General features: G+C 39.1%; 1 protein-coding gene across 1 annotated transcript in view; it reads left to right on the top strand.

Annotated features, from left to right (window-relative positions):
• Nucleotides 1-23155, top strand: part of LOC589875 (fibrillin-1) — an 88628-nt gene that overhangs the window by 4841 nt on the left and 60632 nt on the right. The window contains exons 4-11 of the mRNA XM_030989122.1: nucleotides 399-623; nucleotides 1054-1270; nucleotides 2029-2202; nucleotides 3300-3422; nucleotides 6936-7141; nucleotides 9280-9364; nucleotides 9941-10144; nucleotides 10327-10440. Of these exons, the coding sequence (XP_030844982.1) occupies nucleotides 399-623; nucleotides 1054-1270; nucleotides 2029-2202; nucleotides 3300-3422; nucleotides 6936-7141; nucleotides 9280-9364; nucleotides 9941-10144; nucleotides 10327-10440 (1348 nt within the window). The remainder of the gene's footprint in view (nucleotides 1-398; nucleotides 624-1053; nucleotides 1271-2028; nucleotides 2203-3299; nucleotides 3423-6935; nucleotides 7142-9279; nucleotides 9365-9940; nucleotides 10145-10326; nucleotides 10441-23155) is intronic.

The raw sequence follows: 23155 nt of genomic DNA, 5'->3' as shown, positions 1-23155 counted from the left end.
TGTAATCTGATTTTCCATGGGATAAACTGTCTAGTGGATATATCGATTACCCTGCTGTTGTTAAGATATATATGGTTCGCAGTTCAAGTCCCTCCCCACTAAAAATTTCCTTTGGCAATATATTTATCTGAATTTGTCACTCTCCATCCAGGTGCAGTAAATAAGTACCTGGTAGGAATTTATTGTTGAATCCTTTTAGCGCCTGAGGGCAGCTAGACTGAAGCCCGGGTATTCACTTTGTAGGCGCATTGAGCATCCCTAGGATAAATACTTACCCAATCGAAATGTAGCTTTTGTCATTATTCACTTTCCAGGACTCCTCAATCCTCCCTCTCTCTCTCTCACACTTGGTGCACCCGCAAGCCTACTGTATATTATCATTATTATTTATTACATAGACAAACACCTACCAGGCTGTGGTCTTCACCGACGGCAAACAGACAGGTGTAATGATGAACTACCAGGCAGGGGACCTTCAATGGCATACTAGTTTGAAAGAATTTCCAGCACGAGTGGGATACAGTAACATTGACAATGTAACAAATCTGTATGAAGATACTGACCGGGACACTATTTATAATAGTTATCGACGAGACTTGGTCACAGGAAATACGGGTCAGATGGTAAGCTGTTTTTATCTGTTTAGCACTTTCAGGACAAGGGTTTATTGAGGGCTAATTAATTGATTATATAATATGTTCTTCAATTGGAAGCAATGATATTTTATTTTAAGGCTACATTATAAATATGCTTTTTCTCTGATTGATACACTTTAAATAAACAACAAACCTGAGATGAATACGGAATACAAATTTGGTCACCTGTACCTTTGTAGAAATCACATGTGATCCAGTTAGTTAGGTCTGTGAAATATAGGAATGTCCATAATTATTATTATTACCCTTTTACAATATGCAGATTAACACAAAATGTGTTTCACAATATTATATTTCGTGCTAAGAGGTGATGTCAAGTCATATCTAACATGGAGTATAGTTTGTGTATTAATGATCGGTTTACTTTAAACTTGTTGTGTGACATTTGTATACTCAGGGCAGCTACATTTATCGCCTAGACCTCAATGGTGCCGATTTTGTCAACCCATGTGTTGAGTGTCTGAAGTGGTATGAGAATGACCTCAGGGTGACCTACACCTATTCCGATGCATCTGTGTGCCCTTGTTCAAGGAGACAAGCTAGAAGAGACGTAAACTTCAGAAGGTGTACTTTTCCAAGGGGCAACGATCCTGATTTCAGCAGTGCTAGTTATAGTAAGTTCAAAAATATCCCAAGAAGGCTGATATTTGCTATAAATATTGCCTCTTTGACTTCAAACATAAACAACAATTGCTGCCTAGCATGATGAATTATTGTTTGCAACTTTTAAATCCCCCAAAATTATATATCATTAAAATTAGTGTGTGTATTATGTTGTTGAAATCGACATTCAATTCAATAATAATTGATATATTAAAGTCGTGCTGTGAGAGAACTGTTTTTTTAATAAATTTTCGTTCAGCTTTATATAAACACATGAAGCTTTAATATTGATACATGACATATATATATTAAAACTTAACTTTTCCTTATTTTTTTCCGAAAGAGGAAATTATTTCAGTTTTTCATGCAAATGTTACAGCTCACAGAGATTAACATTAGGATTCAATTACAATGATTTTAAAGTTCTTTAAAAGGACAATTTAACAAACTGTTTCGATGTGATACCAGAAATTTAAAATCATTATTAGAACCATCCTGATGAAACTCTTTCATGATATCATTATAGTTATTGTAAAAAACAGAAAAGTGTAATTATTTATTTAAAAGTTTGGGTTCATCTCAATGTACACCTACGTGGCTTTAGCCTTATTACCTGTACATCTTATCGACCCCCTTCCTAACCTATTCCCCGACACCTCCCAACCCCCAATCCCTCCTAACCCCTTCCCCACACCCTACCCCTCCCATATTCCCTTCTCCACATTCTGCCCCCTCCATTACCCATTCCCAACCCCCTTCGCCCACTTAGGTTCAGTGCAATGCTTCCAGTCAACCACGGATGGTGATGAGGGTTTCCGCTGTACCTATATTAGTGGTGCTCTAGTTACAGACTACCTGAACCTATGGGAATCCAGCAATTTCCAGGCACTCTTACTTCCCAGATCTCGAAGAAGAAATGACGTTTTGTACAATGAATGGAAAAGTAAGTTTCATTTATATGTTTGGAAATATCAGCCTGTAGCAAATGTAAAGTTGTTAAAAATCCCCACTTTCATCAAAACGCTGGGATATATAGTCGTCAAGTTCTAGAGATCTGATCAATCGTCAATCGATATGAAGTACTCACATTATGTTTAAGACATATGGGGATATGCCGCTTTAATGGTTTAGTTTTTTCACTAAAGAATCCCTAAACATGGATTCCGTTTTTAATAAAAATGTAGCTTAACATGAGTCCGTTTTCCAAAATTGTCGGTGTTTGCAGGTAAAAATTGGCCTAAATTTCGAGAAAAATCATTACAAATTTGTATTTTTTCTGCCAAAATGACTAATGAAAATGGGTATGGGTTTTGTGAGGCTTGAGCGTCACACCCCCGTCCAAACAAAATCTGAGTACCCTCGCCCCCTCCATTCTCTCTCTCTCTACATAGTACATTATACAAGTCACTCCTATATTCATAGTATATGTATATAAATGAATCACATGTGGCTGCCTTTCGATCACCAATCATTTGGTTAACATAATAATTGAGCTGATATGCCTGGAGAAGCTCAATACATTGTAGTGCTAAGCATATTAACTTTTATGTATTCTACATCATATTCAATATTATACTGTTTGTGCTTCACATTAGCAAACAGTAAATACCAATCACCTTAAAGATAACTTGTGTCTAGCTACAATGTATAAAATCAAACCTAAAAAAAAACACATCACGTGCATGCTATGGGCTAACAAATATTTAGGATTGAGGTTCAGCCTTAGGATTAAGAGTGGGTATCTGAACAAGCAATTAAAGACGATTCTATATGAGCAACTCAGTTGCTCTACATCCTACAATATAAACAAAATAGCTTTTTATGCAGGTGCGTCGAAAGTTACTCTTAAAAAGTATTATGTTGATTAAGGTTGTGTCAATCTCTATTTTATAAAGTAATATTTGAAACCCATATTTTGAATATATATCATCAACACGAGGATTTACTGACATACATGACATATTTTTGATGATTGGTACACTGTATAGAGGACTGCTTAATGCAAAAATAAATTATCCTGAAATCCATTCAATGTTTTAGGTGAGGACGTCGTACCTAGACAAATATGCTGTGAAAGGGCTATTCTGAGTGAGGGATATTGTGATCTTTACGAGGAGCGTCGCCCACAGGCAAGCTGTGACGGATATTCCCCTCCCAATGGTGGTGAGTTCTTTGTCTATTTAACCCATATATATAGCCGCCAGTTCATTGTTTCTGCATGTTTGGAAATTTTTGAAAAATATATTCTGATTCAGATTGCTTTTTGTAAATCAAATATTATATATATTATTATATATCACATATTACCCACATCCATTAAGATAAAAATGCATCGATTTGTTCCCATTTCTGTAAGTGCATCCCCAGTTTCCCTTTTTGAAGGCTATTTTGTATTCCTCGTCTCTGTAATTTTTAAGCATATATGTTTTCTGCACAGATGGCAAAGTTCCTTCTTTTCTAGAAATAAAAATGATATACTTTACTAAAAATATGATACAATTTATTACAAATATTCTAGTAGTATTGCCGGATATTCCCATAAATATGGGTTTCCAATCATCAATGTCAATTTCGATTAAATGTAACTTTTGAATTACCTCCTGCCATAATCTTTTAACTTTAAGACAATCTAAAAATAAATGTTGGTATGTCTCTACTTCTAGTCTATAGAAGGAACAAAAATGGTCTGACTCAAAACCAAATTTAAAGAGCTCTCTTTTCGTATATATACAGCCCCTTGTAATTGTTTGTATTGAAACTCTCTATGTTTATTACAAAGCATTGCACCTTTCATCCTTGTGAATGTTTCTTTCAACTCCGTCATTCCAAGATCAAAATGACAGTTGCCATCTGTAACATGTAATGTATACTCTTTTTGAAGGTCTTCAATGAAGTAATCATATAACCGCCTAGATTTTATATCACATAGTTTCTGTAAACGTCCAAATATCATCAATTCTATTTCAAAATTTTCAGTGTCCACTTCCATAAAATCACTTTGTATCCATTCGTTTCTGATTGCTGAAAAGATCTTTTGAATTCTAAGCAAGCTTTTAGTTGCAAAACCCAAATTTAGAAAATGTAAGATCGGTTTTAAATGTATATAGGCCTATCCCTACTGCCATGCTGCCATCTAGGGGCAAAACAGAATTACTATCCAGCCAATTTTCAAAATTTCCCAAAACTTTGCATTACCTTTAATATTAGTGGAGTATCCTTACTGTCATGCTGCCATAGCGCCATCTAGGGGCAAAACAATACCGTCAACAATACCCGATAGAAATTAGAGGGTCTAGACTATTATAACCCTGAATAAACCCATCTAAATTACTGGAATGATGTATCTCTCATCTTGGTCTAATTGTGTACGGAAGGTTACACTTTGATGGCGACTAGATGTATCTTGCTTGCTGGGTCATATCAGGTCCATGCGCTCACGTCATGCAGTTTTGTTGTGAGTGTTGATGTACTTTCCTGTGAAATCTGTGAGTAAGCCCGGCCCCACGCATTAATAACGGTGTCATGTTAGTCTGTCCCACTGTTTTGATAATTTAATACCTTGAATACCTTGAATACCAAAGCTTCTGGAAGAAAGCCGTCTCCAGCTGCCAAGCTTCCAGGTCTAACTTCAAGGGGGGGGGGGGGGATGTCCCAGCTTCCGGGTCTTGCACCATAGTCATTTTACATCTGTATCTTGCTTGCTGGGTCATATCAGGATATAGGGTCTAGATTGTCATAACTGGAGTGTCAACTGGGAGAAGGGTGAATGATATTGCTCCTTCTTCCAGTGTTTGTCAAGTCTGGCTTTAAAGCTGTTTACCGAGGTTGCAGATACTACCAACTCAGGGAGGGAGTTCCAGTCGTTGAGGACCCTGTGGCTAAATGAGTCTTGCCTGAGTTTGGTGTTGCACCTGGGTTTGGTCAGTTTGAAAGCATGCCCTCTCGATCTCGTTGTTGAATTGATTGCAGGTGTGAAGAATTGGGTAGAGTCCAACCTGTCGATGTTCTGCATCAACTTGAACACCTGAATCATGTCTCCTCGGCGGCGGCGGTGGCTAAGTGAGGGAAGCTTCAAACTCTCAAGTCTCTCATGGTAGCTTTGGAGTTTTATCTCTGGTACCATTTTTGTTGCTCTTTTTTGTACCTTCTCTATGATTTTTTCGTCCTTCACATAGCGAGGGTGCCAGATTACATTGCCATATTCCAATATGGGACGAATAAGACCTTTATAGAGGAGTGGAATTGTTGATCTGTCCTTGCAAGTGAAAGATCTACGTATGCGAGCTAGTACTCCATTTGCTCTTCTAGCAGCAATTGCAGATTGTTGATGAAATCTGAGCTTCTCGTCAATGACAACTCCAAGGTCCTTTTCTTCTTTGGTTTCTGGGATCTTTACACTGTCTAGCTCATATTCCCTCCGTGGATTGCCTGCCCCTAGGTGCAGGGTCTTGCATTTCTTTGCATTGAAGTGGAGCTGCCATTTCTCTGACCATCCCTCAAGTTTCTGTACGTCTCTCTGCAGGGTGGTGTAGTCTTCCTCAGACGTAGCTTTGCCATACAGTTTGGTGTCATCTGCAAAGATTTTGACTGCTGCCTCAATCTCGTCAGGAAGGTCATTTATGTAGATGACAAATAGAAGAGGTCCAAGCACGCTCCCTTGCGGTACTCCACTGGTGACTGGGGTCCAATCTGACATGTTGTGGTTCACAACCACTCTCTGCTTCCGTTCAGTGAGGAAGTCTTGGATCCACGTTCTGATAGGACCAGAGATTCCAATGTTCATCATCATGGCGAGTATATCCGGCGCTTGTTCAGAAACCTATCCAAAATGTGACCCGTAACCCCGGCGTGGAGATACCAGGCCTTAAATTTCGTCTTTTTTAGGGCAAGGCCATTTTGGCCTTAGAGTACCTCATATTTTTAAGGGCACCAAGGCCAAAATATTTTTACAAAAAGGGCATCGAGTACGAGGCCAACAAAATTGATTCTATTTCTGTTGTCATGTGTATTTTATGAAACTTGTGCGGAACAAGCGCGTAGCCAGGATTTCATTTTAGGGGGGCGGTAGTGAGCATGCAAAGCGTGCGAATCACTTTCAGAGCGCGCGTAGCGCGCTCCCTAGGGGGGAGGGTGCAGGGTACAGCGTCCCGTACGTCACACAGCACATTAATTACATTTAAAATTAATTAAAAAATTGGTCAGAACTAAAACTTTCCACAAATGAACTAGCCCATAATAGCCACAGACTCATACCAAAAGATAGCCATATAAATAATTTCATCTGTTGTTATTTCTTGTTTAAAGTCTCTAAATGTCCCGTACGTCACAATCCAAATAGCTTGGACCTGCCCGCCTATATATATTGAATAAAATAAAAAACAAAAATGCAAGTAGTCTATACACTCCACAACATACCTATATTAATCACGAATCTGTTACGGTCTTTCACCATTTGTTGACGATCTTGCAGATTTTGATGTATTTGAATCCAATAATTGTGGTAGCAGAAGAACACACTACATTATTATTAATAACCATTATTATTAGTAGTATTATCATTAGTATTATTATTATTATTATTATTATTATTATTATTATTCATATTGTTATTACTTTTTGTTAATATTATTATTAATATTATTACAATTTTATTTCTCTTCATTATTATCATTCTAGCTCAGGGATCTGGTGACCCACACTTTTTAACCTTTGATGGGAGGATGTACAGCTTCAATGGGTTTGGCGAGTACATTATGATGCAATACAACTATAATGACCCATTTGTTCTCCAGACTCGTACCGGCGCAGCATTCAGGAATGGTGAACCTGTTAACACAGGAACCGTCTTTACAGGTTTTGCTGCGACACAAGGCATTACAAACGTGAGAATTTCTTTCTTAAGAAGTGTTCCTCTTAATCACTTTATATGATAATAATAAAATTAATGATTATTAATAATAATACTTATAATGATAATCATAACTAGAAATTTAATTCCTCATGGGGACGAATTAGGTGGTCTGTTTTCAATTTTATGATCATAGAAAAGTCAAAAAAGAAAAAAAAAGAGAAAAAAAAGTTGTTGGAGACTCCCGGACTCGAACCAGGGATCTCGAGGTCCAAAGTCAAGTGCGTTACCGATATACCAAAACATTTCCCATAGCGATTACACGTAAACGGAAAATGAAATTCTCAAATCCCACTTTGCAAGTGAAATATGAGCATGATCCCGGCATCTGATCGAGAAATAAATGGCACACTTGTGATAGCTTATTGTCTCAGCTACAAGATACTCGATGCTCGGCGAAAACGAAGCTAAGACGACGGAGATATTGCTCGTGAAAGACGGGAATGTAGAATCCAGTTTTCAGAAAAAGTCATGTCCCATAGAGAATACACGCAAAATGTAAAAAATTGACATGCCTCCTTTTATCGCAAAAATACGCCATGATGCTTTCGTCAAAATGAAAATTCGTGGTGACTGCATCTGTAGGGAATTGTCTCAGCTAAAACATATTAAAATTTGGATGAAAATTGATCAATATTTACAGAGATACAATCAATTTTCCAAAAATATGATGACGTCATAATATGCAAATTGAAATTTTGAGTTCGGAGGCCATTATGATGACGTCATGAGTTAATTGAGGGTCAAATGAGACATGAAATCATATCTCCAATTCATACTCTATCAAAATATGAAAACAAAATTGGGTTCATCTTGCATCCTAAAGCGCTACAATGGATTTTGTATAGGCATGTTTTTGCCCATGTATGCTATGTATTACAAGAGCTCGCACGCACGGACGTTATCTTAAACGGACGCTCATTCCGTTATTAATGGGCAGAATAAGGTGAACAAGGTATCAAAATGCTTGGAAAAATGTGACAAATATGATGATCTAAAAAAATTGACGATTTTATGTTGCAAAATGCCATTACGCGTGAAAACGCGCGCGCATGTGCCTGTGCGAGTTTTTTTGCGAAATGCTTAAAATGGCCTCAAACGTATGCAAAAAAAATTTGACACGATTTTGAGCATTTTTATTTTTTGCGCGCGCGCTGACGTGCGGACGTACGCATGCGCGCGCGTTTTCTGACCTGAAATTGACCGGACAGATATTGACCTTAATCATGATAAACATGAATAGGAAATGCCTTTCCGTTATGAAGATATGATCCTGAGTAAAAAGTACCAAAAAAAAAACACAAAATGGCGCCTGGATGACGTCATGAAGACTTGGTGACCTTGAAAATGTTACTGTCACGTCTTATGACAATGTCCTATGACTGTGCCAAAATTGAAAGAAATTGACCAAACTGATCTTGAGTTATCCTCTACACAAAAAAGTGCGGAAAATAAAAATAAATAATAATAATAATAAATAAATAAAGGAAGAAAATTCTGACGAAAACAATAGGTGATCTGTTTTTAACAGACCACCTAATAATAAAAATAATAATAATGATAATAAAAATAATAATAATGTCCCTTAAATGCGCCATCTGTCCAGTTTTTTTTCCTAAACGCATTGTGAAAGGATAAATTAAAAATTACAAATTCGTCGCTGTTTTCACGAAGTGACGGTAGTGAAAAAAAATTGCATTCACTATGCGTGACGATTTTCCTCACTACCGTCACTTCGTGAAAACAAGGACGAATAGTGTAAAAATTCTACACATTTAGTTACTGTATGCTTACAAGAAAAGGACTGTCTTCCGGTTAGACTTTTAGAAGCCGTTACAAAGTTCTTTACAATGATTGTGGTATTGTTAGGTTCTAGGACAATTACCCCCTGGACAATCACCCCCAGCCAGTTACGAACGGGAAAATAAACCCCCAAGGACAATTACCCCCTGGTAAATACCCCCTGAGAACAACCACCCCAGAGGACAAAAATTCCCTGAAAAATCCCCCCCCCCTCCCCCCGAGGAAAATTACTCCACGAAAAATAAATGAATGATAAATGATAATGAAGATTAAGAGATTGATAACATGAATTTGGGTTTTTCTTTATAGGTATCATTTACTTTAAATGATGATAGAACAGAGCTGCTACTCTCAGTCAACCAGACGTCGGTCGATATATCAACTCTTGAAGCAGGTACTGCTGGTACTTGTGATAGGCTTGTTTATTACTAATGTATTTCAATCTATGCATGTTTCTTGTTTAAATTGTCAAGAGCAATTTTGTTCAAGAAGCATGCATAGAATTAGTAAACAGGCCTCTCACGGTACTATACATGTAAATACAAGTGTATGAAATGAAAACGCAATTTTATTATTTTTCCTCACCTCTTTATCAAATAATTTGTAAATATGCTTTGATATACAATGTAGATACCTGAAAAATACAGGATACTTGTTTTGGAGTGTAATATGTGTCACATCGTTGTCACTAACAATATCTGTTTTGATGGGAGGAGCCTTTCTCAAGTTTTAAAATGATATACATGTACATGTAGGGTGATTACATGCACTGTGGCCCGTACGACATGTACTGTATGACACTTATCCAATTTATTTCATCCCAAATGAACATTTTTTACTTTGACCGTTTACGATTGTTCTTTTGTGTACCAGTAACATCATCAGAAGTCATATCAAGAGACTATTCACTTGTGGATGAAATTGCTCTATAACAAATTCTTTCACAAGATCAACGTATTTCTTCATGCAGATGGCTACGACTCCGCTGACCCAACTTTCAACTTACACAGTGATGATGAGGCGGCAGAAAGTGAAACTGCTATCATTGTAACCTTTAAACTACCAGACATACCCAGCTCCGGACTTCGTGTGGTTTTCAGAACCGGGATATTACTAGTAAATAGTTTTGTTCCTCGAGAATACGCTACTGGAGGGATTGGAAATGGTCTATTCGGTTAGTAGTGTAATAATAATAAAAATGATAATAATAAAAATTACAAAAATTACATTATTAAAAATGATGAGGATAACAGGTATCATTATTATAAATTACTACATTTATTGTAACTATCATTATTATATCATTAGTGTTGTCATCATTAATGTTATTATTTTAATTATTATCATTTTGTTTAGGCCTCGTGAATGGTGATAAGAATGATGATTTCCAATACCGGGACGGAACCATCATCATGGATACGGCTGAGAAAAACCTGACAGAGAGAGAAATCTTTGATTTTGGACAAAGTTGTGAGTTACTTTCCTTCTTTTTAATGTTAACCCTTTGAGGGCGAGCCCGCGCACAGCGATTGTTTCCCCTGTGACGGAGCGATTTCGGTTTCATCGCCAGTAATGGAAAATTTGGCGGTGCTTTCTACTTTAATTGCTCATTGCGCCTCATTCAGTCAAAGTAAATGTAAAATGAAAGATCAGACTTTTTCCTTTCTAAAAATGTAAGTTTTGTTTATCATTACGATAAATAAAGTCTGTTTTTTTTTAGGGGAATTGCCGTCTTTATTGCTAAAGCTTTACGTCTTTCCTTTTCAATACACTCACAATACAAATTGCGTAAGCACAGCCGCACGCGCAGATCGGTCGATACCTCCATTCATTTCCCCATTGTCAATGATTGTCGTCTGCTAAAGCTCGACCGATTATCAACCGAGCCATAAATAATAGGCCTCAGCCTTCGTTTTACATGGGTTTTCGACACATTTTGTAACTATATTCTGACCAACATTATGCCATGATCTACACTAAATGCCCTTTTTTATGTGCAAATCAAGGACTATTTGGGAAATGAATTTTGAGATGAGCTGCTTACAATATTGTAATAAAATAATAAATTATTTTCTTCATCTTGCACTCGCTTTTCTTCATTGCCAGAAAACTTGATTTTATGTTGCCTTGCATTTTTTTCTTCAACAATGGTAGCATCTTTGCCCAGGAAAAGTCTCATATTCGTGGCTATACCGCCGGAGTTGCTCAAGACGAGTGATATTCCGTGGGGAGAGAGAGAGGAAGAGTAAGGGGTTGTTTTTCAGAACATAACATTTGAACATTTCATGTGCCCGCTCAAACCAAGACCGGCTTTAGGTTGATCAAGATGTTTTACTCAAACCTGCTCTAAAATGGTTACATGCACTCGTAAAGGTATATAAGTTAGAGTGGTTGTTTGTATTGTCATGTAGATTGACCTATTGACCTACGTTTAGGCCTACATCCTCTTCTTTCAAAACGGTAAACTTCCAGAGTAGTTACTTCTTTACAATCTTTTGTTCCTCTTAGGGTGGGGGATACGCCTTTCATAAAAGAGGTCCATACATGAATGATTCGCTAAATTGGTCAAGTTTATAAAGTGAACAGCGTATTGTCATGTAATTACCCTACATCGATAAGGCTTAGATTAGTATATGATGAAAAAAATGCCACACCGGTAGGGTCAGGGGCGTAAATCCCGGGGGGGATGGGGGGGCTGCATCCCCCCCTGGCTTGAAGTAGGGGGGGATGGCCTGTACAATCATCCCACCCCCTGATATTACAAAAAAAAGGAAGAAGAAGAAGGAAAAAAAATGTGATTGTTTCAATTTCAGCATAATGCATGAGAAATGAGTTATTTTTCGTTAATGTATGTATAATTGTATAGCCTACACGTATACAGTATGTCACGATCGTTAAGAGTAGTTGCGCAACGTGCGCGAACAAGCACTTCATAAACTTCAGAATTATTTTTTCGTTATTTTGCAAGGTATTATTATAGCCCAGACGTAATGTGCGTCCGCTTAAAAAGTGCAATCATGTACAGTAGATTGCCCAGCTCCCCTCCCCCCCCCCACACACACTTAGTGTTATTTAGGGTACGCGTACGCTCGTTCCCTCCCTATGAAAGCGCACCCCCTCCCCCCACCCTATCTCAGGACTGCCAACATTTCTGAATCCCCCTTTCGCCGGCTTTTCGCTGGCTTTTCCTACCTTGGGACCCCCCCCCCCCTAATTTCAGGTGAGCTCTAGTCGATCGAGGGGGACTGGGGGCAAATGCTTTTACTTTTCAAAATGAAATAATCCTGAATGAGCTTTCAAAGCTAGCAGGAATTTCAGGATTTTGATCCCGGGATTTGATCAATTTTTCTATTATATTCATTATTTTATAACCTCCTTTTTACATTTCTCAGGAGTCCAAAGAGAGAGAGAAAAAAACCCACCCCCTTTTTAAAGAAATTAAGAGTCGAGAATGGTACAACGAATCGTCTTCTTTCTCTAATGATTTAATGAAACGTAATAGCTTCCGCGATTCGCGCGGAAGGGAGGGGGGGGGGAAGGAAAAACTGAATTCAGTTGAGGATTAAAAGTCAAGAACGGTACAACGAATCATCTTCTTTCTCTAATTATTTAATGAAACGTAAAAGCTTAGGCGCTTCGCGCGGGAGGGTAGGGGGGAACTGAATTCAGACGAGGATTAAGAGTCGAGAACGGTACATCGAATCGTCTTCTTTCTCCAATGATTTTATGAAACGTAAAAGCTTCCGCGCTTCGCGCCGGAGGGGGGAAGGGATAAACTGAATTCAGATGAGGATTAAAAGTCGAGAAGGGTACAACGAATCGTCTTCTTTCCCTAATGATTGAGTGAAACGTAAAAGCTTCCGCGCTTCGCGCGGGAGGGGAGGGGGGAACTGAATTCAGACGAGGATTAAGAGTCGAGAACGGAACAACGAATCGTCTTCTTTCTCTAATTATTTAATGAAATGTGAAGGCTTCCGCGCTCCGCGCGGGAGGGGGGGGGGAGTGAATTCAGACGAGGATTAAGAGTCGAGAACGGAACAACGAATCGTCTTCTTTCTCTAATGATTTAATGAAACGTAAAGGCTTCCGTGCTCCGCGTGGGAGGGGGGGGGAACTGAATTCAGACGAGGATTAAGAGTCGAGAACGGTACAACGAATCGTCTTCTTTCCCTAATGATTTAATGAAACGTAAAAGCTTCCGCGCTTCGCGCGGGAGGGGGGGGGGGGAACTGAATTCAGACGAGGATTAAGAGTCGAGAACGGAACAACGAATCGTCTTCTTTCTCTAATTATTTAATGAAACGTGAAGGCTTCCGCGCTCCGCGCGGGGGGGGGGGGGGGGGGGGACTGAATTCAGACGAGGATTAAGAGTCGAGAACGGAACAACGAATCGTCTTCTTTCTCTAATGATTTAATGAAACGTAAAAGCTTCCGCGCTCCGCGCGGGAGGGGGGTGGCGGACTGAATTCAGACGAGGATTAAGAGTCGAGAACGGTACAACGAATCGTCTTCTTTCCCTAATGATTGAATGAAACGTAAAAGCTTCCGCGCTTCGCCCGGGAGGGGAGGGGGGAACTGAATTCAGACGAGGATTAAGAGTCGAGAACGGAACAACGAATCGTCTTCTTTCTCTAATTATTTAATGAAACATGAAGGCTTCCGCGCTCCGCGCAGGGGGGGGGGGGGACTGAATTCAGACGAGGATTAAGAGTCGAGAACAGAACAACGAATCGTCTTCTTTCTCTAATGATTTAATGAAACGTAAAAGCTTCCGCGCTCTGCGCGGGAGGGGGGTGGCGGACTGAAATCAGACGAGGATTAAGAGTCGAGAACGGTACAACGAATCGTCTTCTTTCCCTAATGATTGAATGAAACGTAAAAGCTTCCGCGCTTCGCGCGGGAGGGGAGGGGGGAACTGAATTCAGACGAGGATTAAGAGTCGAGAACGGAACAACGAATCGTCTTCTTTCTCTAATTATTTAATGAAACGTGAAGGCTTCCGCGCGGGAGGGGGGGGGAACTGAATTCAGACGAGGATTAAGAGTCGAGAACGGTACAACGAATCGTCTTCTTTCCCTAATGATTTAATGAAACGTAAAAGCTTCCGCGCGGGGAGGGGGGAACTGAATTCAGACGAGGATTAAGAGTCGCGAACGGAACAACGAATCGTCTTCTTTCCCTAATGATTTAATGAAATGTAAAAGCTTCTGCGCTTCGCGCGGGAGGGGAGGGGGGAACTGAATTCAGACGAAGATTAAGAGTCGAGAACGGAACAACGAATCGTCTTCTTTCTCTAATGATTTAATGAAACGTAAAAGCTTCCGCGCTCCGCGCGGGAGGGGGGGGGAACTGAATTCAGACGAGGATTAAGAGTCGAGAACGGTACAACGAATCGTCTTCTTTCTCTAATGATTTAATGAAACGTAAAAGCTTCCGCGCTCCGCGCGGGAGGGGGGGGGGGGGGGAACTGAATTCAGACGAGGATTATTTTCGAGAACGGTACAACGAATCGTCTTCTTTCTCTAATATTGTTTGTTGTTTGTTCGTTTGTGTGTGTGCAGGTGTGTGTGTGTGTTTGTGTGTGTACGTGTGTGTGTGTGTTGTGTGTTTGTGCGTGCGCTTGCGTAAATTAGTATTGGCGTGTGCTCGTGCTAGTATGTGATGGCTATCGCCGATCATCCCCCCCACTCCTCGGTACGGATTTACGCCCCTGGGTAGGGTAGATAAATATAAATAAGTAATCAGGGTCGAAATCGAACTGATAATACGACCCGTATTCAGACGAATTCAGACGAAGATTAAGAGTCGCGAACGGAACAACGAATCGTCTTCTTTCCCTAATGATTTAATGAAATGTAAAAGCTTCTGCGCTTCGCGCGGGAGGGGAGGGGGGAACTGAATTCAGACGAAGATTAAGAGTCGAGAACGGAACAACGAATCGTCTTCTTTCTCTAATGATTTAATGAAACGTAAAAGCTTCCGCGCTCCGCGCGGGAGGGGGGGGGAACTGAATTCAGACGAGGATTAAGAGTCGAGAACGGTACAACGAATCGTCTTCTTTCTCTAATGATTTAATGAAACGTAAAAGCTTCCGCGCTCCGCGCGGGAGGGGGGGGGGGGGGGAACTGAATTCAGACGAGGATTATTTTCGAGAACGGTACAACGAATCGTCTTCTTTCTCTAATATTGTTTGTTGTTTGTTCGTTTGTGTGTGTGCAGGTGTGTGTGTGTGTTTGTGTGTGTACGTGTGTGTGTGTGTTGTGTGTTTGTGCGTGCGCTTGCGTAAATTAGTATTGGCGTGTGCTCGTGCTAGTATGTGATGGCTATCGCCGATCATCCCCCCCACTCCTCGGTACGGATTTACGCCCCTGGGTAGGGTAGATAAATATAAATAAGTAATCAGGGTCGAAATCGAACTGATAATACGACCCGTATTTACGAATATCTGAAATGCGGAAGGGTGCGTACAGAACTTGGAATTAGCGTCAAGCAAGAATATTGAAATGATATCACTTTTTCTCGATTTTTTTCCACGTTACCATATTATTTTTTTAATAGTTGAGATGAATGAATATATCTAAATAATAATTCAAAGAACTTTAGCACATAATAGCTAATAATAAGCTGGAAAACTTTGTCAACAAATTAGGGATATATCTCGGCTTCTGTTGAAGCCAGTCATCATAGACTTAACAACTCGCTCGGCTTCTGTAGAAGCCTGTCGTCTCCAAAGTGTTAACTGTGTGAAGGGGTTTTGCTTGTTTCAACATTCTTCCAAAACCCAACAATATTTCCCAAATTCCTGTACTTGTTTCAGCATGTCTTACATATCACCATATGTTGTGTACTAAATTTGTGAACAATTTATTACTCTTTTTAATGATACAGATAATTCACATTATATCCCACATACTAAGAATCTTGCTCTACGATTGGTCAAAAGTAAATCACGTGATGAAAGATAGTTCGCCCATTATTGATGGGAGAAGCAAAAAGTTTGTTACACTGTGTAGATAGTACTATTATCTACACAGTGCAACGCACTTTCACTGAAGATACGGGTACTACAGTACACGCCGAAAATCTCTGCAACACGATTACACGATTTATTTTTAGGATTACACGGTTTACACGATTCACCTGAATCGTGTAACCGTGTAAATTTACACGATTGAAGAATGTCGCTCTGAATCGTGTAATCGTGTAAATAGTTAAGTGCATTGGTCGGATGATTCGACCAGATGCAACAATCGTGTAACTGTGTAATCGTGTAAATTTACACGATTGAAGAATGTCACTCTGAATCGTGTAATCGTGTAAATAGTTATTAGGGTTATAAGGGCATTGGTAGAACAATGCAACAAGCTGCAACAATCGTTAAATCGTATCCTGCTTACACCAATTGCTTTATACACAACTTACCTTCAGTGTACATCAGTTAATTACTGTAATTTATATTCGTGTATAAACCTCAGCACTTTCCACTAACATGTATCGTATACTAATCCGTGAGACAAGGTAGGAAAACGTCAGAAACAGGAAGACATGATAGATGAAATAGAAAAGGAAAAAAGATAGCTACGAGGAGAAGGGAACATATAAAAGGAAAACGAGGGTTGAAAGGCACGATATAAAGATAAACAGAAAAAATTATGCAAGAGAGAAAAAAGGGAAAACTAAAAAGTTGACCAGAAGAAAAGAAAGAGTGAAATAGAGTGATAAAAATGAGGGCGAAACATAGTAAAATTAACAGAAATTAGAAGGCTATGAAACGGAGAGGAAAAGAGACAAATTTATAAGGGGAACATAATGAGGGAAAGAGAGGCGAGAAAGATGTGGGGAAATGGAAAGATATTGAAAGAAAGAGAGAGAGTGAGAGAGAGAGAGAGAGAGAGATAAAAAAAGCTTTAGTTGAAAGGAAAGGGGCACCGATCAGATTTTAATAGGGGCATTTATCGGAGTTGATGGGGGCATTGATCAAAAGTGAAGAGGGGCACTTCTCGTACTTAAAGAGGGATACTTACTAGAGATTAAAAGGACACTAATGAGAATGGAAAATGGACACTTATTGCAAAGGAAAATAGGAACTCGTCGAAGGAAAAGGGGCATGTGTCAAAAGAAAAGGAGCACTTATCAGAGTTGAAAAGGGGAAGGGGCACTTTTACAAATTAATAGGGACACTTGTCAAAGTAAAATAGGTACTTTTCCTACATTCAAAGGGGCACTTTGGGGGAACTTGAAAAAGTGGGGGGGACACTGTGCCGCTAGCTAAACGTAACTCATAAGACATTTGGCCATTTACTTATTCTATTCATTCTCGGCTTGCAACTGTTTCCTACACTCTGTAGCCAGTGGCTTACATACTTACTTGTCAAAGTAAAATAGGTACTTTTCCTACATTCAAAGGGGCACTTTGGGGGAACTTGAAAAAGTGGGGGGGACACTGTGCCGCTAGCTAAACGTAACTCATAAGACATTTGGCCATTTACTTATTCTATTCATTCTCGGCTTGCAACTGTTTCCTACACTCTGTAGCCAGTGGCTTACATACTTACATACATGTAATACCTATTGTTCAGGGGGATCCTATGTTCAAGGGGAACCCCCTGAACAATAGGTATTATGTAAGGATCTCTGCCTGTAGCTAGGGCAACGGCCTTTGTCCCCGGCGAGGGTCAATGGCAGGGCACATTCAGAGTAAGCTTCTTTTGTATGTGACAGGAAGTGTGCCCTTAAGCCTTGACCGTAGCTCTTTATACATATAGCTGAATAATGCAATGTTGTAAAAGGTAATTTACGAAAATGAGGAACGCTAAAAAAGCAATAAGTGATCAAAGTCTAAGGCCCGAATTCACAAAGGAGGTTTGTCGACAAACCTTGGTTTTCGTGCGTCATATGACGCGTTTTGACGCGTTTTTACAAACCAGGTTTGTAAAATGGATAATGATTGAATAAAAAAAAGTATAACGATATTCATAGTAACGAATGAGCTGGTGAACATAATTCTAATTGGTACAGCCTTGTAATGTAAGAGTATCACAACATACTTAATTATGTTAGCCCTCCTTTACATTTTGTTATCATTTTTACTTATTTACAACTTAGGAATAACAAAATTCCCCCCTTCCTTCGTCGTTCATCGCTTTTTTTCTTTTTTCTCACCAAGGATTAAATCCGAGAGTGCTTTTCGGGAAGTGGACTGATTTTTTTAACTTTAAAACAGTCTATAATAAAACTAGAGACAAGACACTGCAATTAAAAATATATACAAGAGAAAGAAAGCGTAATCTTCGCTATCCCCTCGTATCGTCCACGTTGTCCTCGTTCAACCAAGAAGTAAGTTCTTTCTTTTACTGAACTAGACGTCCTTAACCTGCTCACCATCACCACTGAAAATAAATTGTAACACAATTCCAGCGAGCAATCGAATCGTGTAATCGTGTTGCGGAGATTTTCGGCGGGCAGATTACACGATTACACGATTCGACCTGAATTGAGAAATCGTGTAATTTTACACGATTACACGTTTACACGATTCAAATTTCGCTTCATTGGCAAAAAACGAATCGTGTAAAAATAAATGGTTACACGATTCCCGCGAGCAGTCGAATCGTGTAAATTTTGAATCGTGTAAATCGTGTTGCGGAGATTTTCGGCGTGTACTGTATCTACACAGGGCAACGCACTTTCACTGAAGATTATCCAAAACTAAAACAGGAGTAATTAAGCACACATTACCAATGAGCGCAATTAAAAAGTAAACACATGCGCGCACCGTACCCTCAAGGGGTTGGGTTAAACTTAAACTTTTTTGGTGTGAATTTGGGCCTAGGTGTCTTTTATGTAGATGCATACACGTCCTTTTCTTTTTGTAGTTAAATTGTTTTAGATGTGGAATATAAAGCAAATAATCACCTTTTGGTTTCAGGCAATGGCAAACTATCACTTCCTCGTCGATCAGAATGTATACACTATCTTTTCTCAGCTTCGCTTCGGAAAGATAGCTACATCCAGATTGCCTCGGAAGTGATAGTTTGTCCCATCACCTTCACCAACGGTAATTATTTGCTTAATATATATTCAATCTCAGAAATGAAATTACAAAAAAAAAATGAAATACATTTTCTTTGAATTTGTGTTACTCATTCAGATACTACTGTTTGATGCTTTATTATCCCCTCGCCGACGAAGTCGGAGGGGATATAGAAACGCTGCTGTCCGTGCATCCGTCAGTCCATAACAAATTTGGTTTCCGATCGATAACTTCAGTAATGTTTGACGGATTTTAATTAAGTTTGATATGAAGGTACAATATGATATCAAAATACAGGCTAAGCTTGATTTTGGAGTACGTAGGTCAAAGGTCAAAAGTCATAGCTCATTAAATATGCGAAAAATACACATCTGGTTTCCGATCGATAACTTTAGTTATGGCACTACCTCCTCTTGATCGCAATGCACTGCCAGCATTTCTTCCTGCCCCGCGACCACTTCCTGTAATTGAAGCTCACCAGGTCTATCAGAAGCTTAGGAATATCAACCCCTCTAAGGCTTCGTACAAGGATGACCTTCCGGCAAGACTCATTCGAGAATTTGCACCTGAACTAGCTGATCCTCTTGCTCGTATATTTAATGAGTGCCTACAATCCGGCGTTTTCCCCGACCAGTGGAAGCTATCCAACATAGTGCCCATTCCCAAGGTGAAACCATGCCAGTCTTTCGACCAATTACGACCGATTTCTCTAACACCTATCTTTGCTAAGATCTTTGAAACCTTCCTTTCAAGTTGGATTACCCGCGACATCAGTCACAAGTTAGACAGTCAACAGTATGGAAATATTAGGAACTCATCGACCACTCACTACCTTGTGAGTCTTGTGGACACTATCTTAAAAGGAACTGATAAGCCTGGCCATGTTGCATCACTATGTGCCATTGATTATGCCAAAGCTTTTGATCATATTGATCACAATGTTGTTGTTAGGAAACTTATCCAACTTGGTGTAGACCTATCACTTATTCCAGTCATTTGTAGTTACCTTGAATGTAGATCACACTGTGTTATCGGTCCTATTGTCTCTAATTTCTCTAATGTGACATGTGGAGCCCCCCAAGGCAGTAGCCTCGGCCCGGTCCTTTTCTTAGTCATGATTAATGATGCTGCCTCTGATACACAACTAAGATGGAAATATGTAGATGATCTCACAATTGCAGAAGTTAGGAAACATTCCCAACCTTCTAACATCCAATCAGTAATCAACAATCTCTCTACTTGGTCTACTGATAATAGCATGACCCCTAAACCTGAGAAATGTAAGATAATGAATGTTTCATTCCTGAAAAGACCTACTGTATTTCCGAACTTTCACCTTGGTGCAACCACTCTTGAATGTGTAGATACTCTCAAACTATTGGGTGTTATTGTACAAGCTAACATGAAATGGGACATGCAAACTTCTCACATGACCAGTGTAGCTGCTAAACGACTATATATGCTATGTATGTACTCAACAAGTACAAAGCCCCTGTCTGCGACTTGCTATCGGTCTACCTGATGTATATCAGGCCACTACTGGAGTATGCCTCCCCTGTGTGGTCTCCAGCTTTCACAGTACAGCAATCTAACCAAATTGAGCGCATACAAAAACGTGCGTGTAGAATTATCATTGGCTACCACAATTACACAGACTATGCAAATGCTCTCGAGTTTCTTAACATCATATCACTTGAGCACCGTCGAAAACAATTATTTGAGAAGTTTGCTAAGTCCATCATAAGCTCTAGGCACAGTTCGATGCTCCCACCTCTCCGAAGCACCCTACCTAATTATCGTCCCCTAAGATCGAAGGATGGGTTTCTAGAACCGATGTGTCGTACCCAACGCTATGAAAAGTCTCCTCTACCCCAAGTCATTAAGACTCTCAATAACCTAATGTGAATTCCAAAAAATTGAATTGTATTTCATGTACCGGTACTCTTTAGATCTGAAACAACGTGCAATACTTCATTAAAAGCTGTATTTTCTTATACATGATTCATAATATTGAAGATTTGCAGGTTTTTCCCATTAATAGAGGTGTCAACTTTTCCAGACAATTAACTTCACATGTTGTGAATCTTTAGACCTGATACATGTACAAGGTGCAATACTTTATTATAGCCGTATTTTTTGATTTGTTAAATTGAAGATATGCGGGTTTTCCATTAATAGAGGTGTCAACTTAGCAATTAGCTTCACATGTTGTGACTCTTTAGAACCACTACAAGGTGCAATACTTTATTATAGCTGTATTTTTCTAATCCAGAATATTGAAGAAGTGCGGGTTTTGCCATTAATTAATAGAGGTGTCAACTCTTTAACAATTAGCTTTACATGTTTTGCACAACATTGTCGGGAAGGGTATTGATTATATTTTGCTATTTACTGCCAAATTGCCTGTACATTCTAGCTACTCTAAATTTCTTGAAAATGCTGAAATGTTGACCATCATGTGCAGGCGCACTGTGGCCTTCGGAGCGGACACGACGATGCGTTGCAGGCCAATCCATTGTTGTCTTCTCAGAACGCTCCGGAGCGCCTTCTCCTGTGTAGATGTGTATAACAAATGTATTAATGTTTTAATGCTACGTTTATCTACCTTGTTTCTTATTTTGCCTTTTAAAGATCTCTCCTCTCTCTCTCTCCCTCTCCATGTGTCTCTTTTTTTCTCCTCACTCTCTCTCTCTCTCTCTTCTATCCCCTTCTCTCTCCCCTCTTTTCTCTCTCTTCTCTCTCTCCTCTCTCCTCTCTCTCGCTCTCTCTTTCTATACCTCACTCTCTCCCTGTCTCTCTTCTCTCTCTTTCTACCTTCCTCTCTCTCCCTCTCTCTTCCTCTCTCTTCCTTCCCTCTCCCTCACCTCCCCTCCATATCTCCCCTCCCCCTCTCTTTCCCCCTACCTTCACTCTTTTTCTTTCTACCCTTCCCTTTCTTGTCCCTCTCTTTCTCTCTCACCGCTTCTTCTTCTTCTCTCTCTCTCTTTTGTCATTTATCTTCTTTTCGATTTCCTTGTCATATCTCGCCTTGGTCTAGCCACATCTAGCCAGCCGTTGTATATTGTATTGCAATCATATTTTCATGTGTGTGAAACAATATGTTCTTCTTAAGTGTATATTTGTTGGTTCAATTTTGTTTACACTATTCAATTTCATTGTAAATCAACCATTATGAGTTCCTGAACTTTACGTGTTGATGTTTTTAAACCGAATAAATAAAAAAAAAAAAAAAATAAATTAGTAATGATTGACAGATTTTAATGAAATTTGATATGAAGGTACATGATATCAAAATACAGGCTAAGTTCGATTTCGGAGTATGTAGGTTAAAGGTCAAAGGTTATAGCTCATTAAATATGCAAATCTGGTTTCCATTCGATAACTTGAGTAATGTTTGACAGATTTTAATGAAAATTGAAAGGAAGGTACATAGTATCAAAACACAGCCTAAGTTCAATTTCGGAGTATGTAGGTCTAAGGTCATAGCTCATTAAATATGCAAATCTGGTTTCCGATCCATAACTTTAGTATTGTTTCACGAATTTTAATGAAATTTGATATGAAAGTTCATGGTATCAAAACACAGCCTTAGTTCGATTTCGGAGTATGTAGGTCAAAGCTCATAACTCATTAAATATGCGAATCTGGTTTCCGATCCGTAACTTTTGTATTGTTAAAAAAAATTTTAATGAAATTTTATAGGAAGGTTCATGGTATCAAAACACAGCCTAAGTTCAATTTCCGAGTATGTAGGTCAAAGGTCATAGCTCATTAAATATGCGAATCTGGTTTCCATTTGATAACTTGAGTAATGTTTGACGAATTTTAATGGAATTTAATATGAAGGTACATGGTATCAAAATACATGTACAGCCAAGTTCGATTTCTGAGTATGTAGGTCAAAGGTGAAAGGTCATAGCTCATTAAATATGCAAAAACCCCTAATAATATATGTGAAAATGTGGATAACTTCCTTGCCTAGTAATATAATACTATAGTCCAACGGAGGTAACTTGTTCTGACGTATATAGGCAATTTGTACCCTGCGAGGGGATGCTACGCTTTGCATTGACTTGTTTTTAAAGATCTAGTACAAAATGTGCAATTTTCTCAAAAAGGTCTATAGTGGCATTTAGTCATTTTTGGATATTT

This window comes from Strongylocentrotus purpuratus, unplaced genomic scaffold (genome assembly GCF_000002235.5).
Source record: "Strongylocentrotus purpuratus isolate Spur 01 unplaced genomic scaffold, Spur_5.0 spur5_scaffold_18, whole genome shotgun sequence".
In the NCBI taxonomy this organism is placed as follows: Eukaryota; Metazoa; Echinodermata; class Echinoidea; order Camarodonta; family Strongylocentrotidae; genus Strongylocentrotus; species Strongylocentrotus purpuratus.
This window is presented reverse-complemented; position numbering and strand designations above follow the sequence as displayed.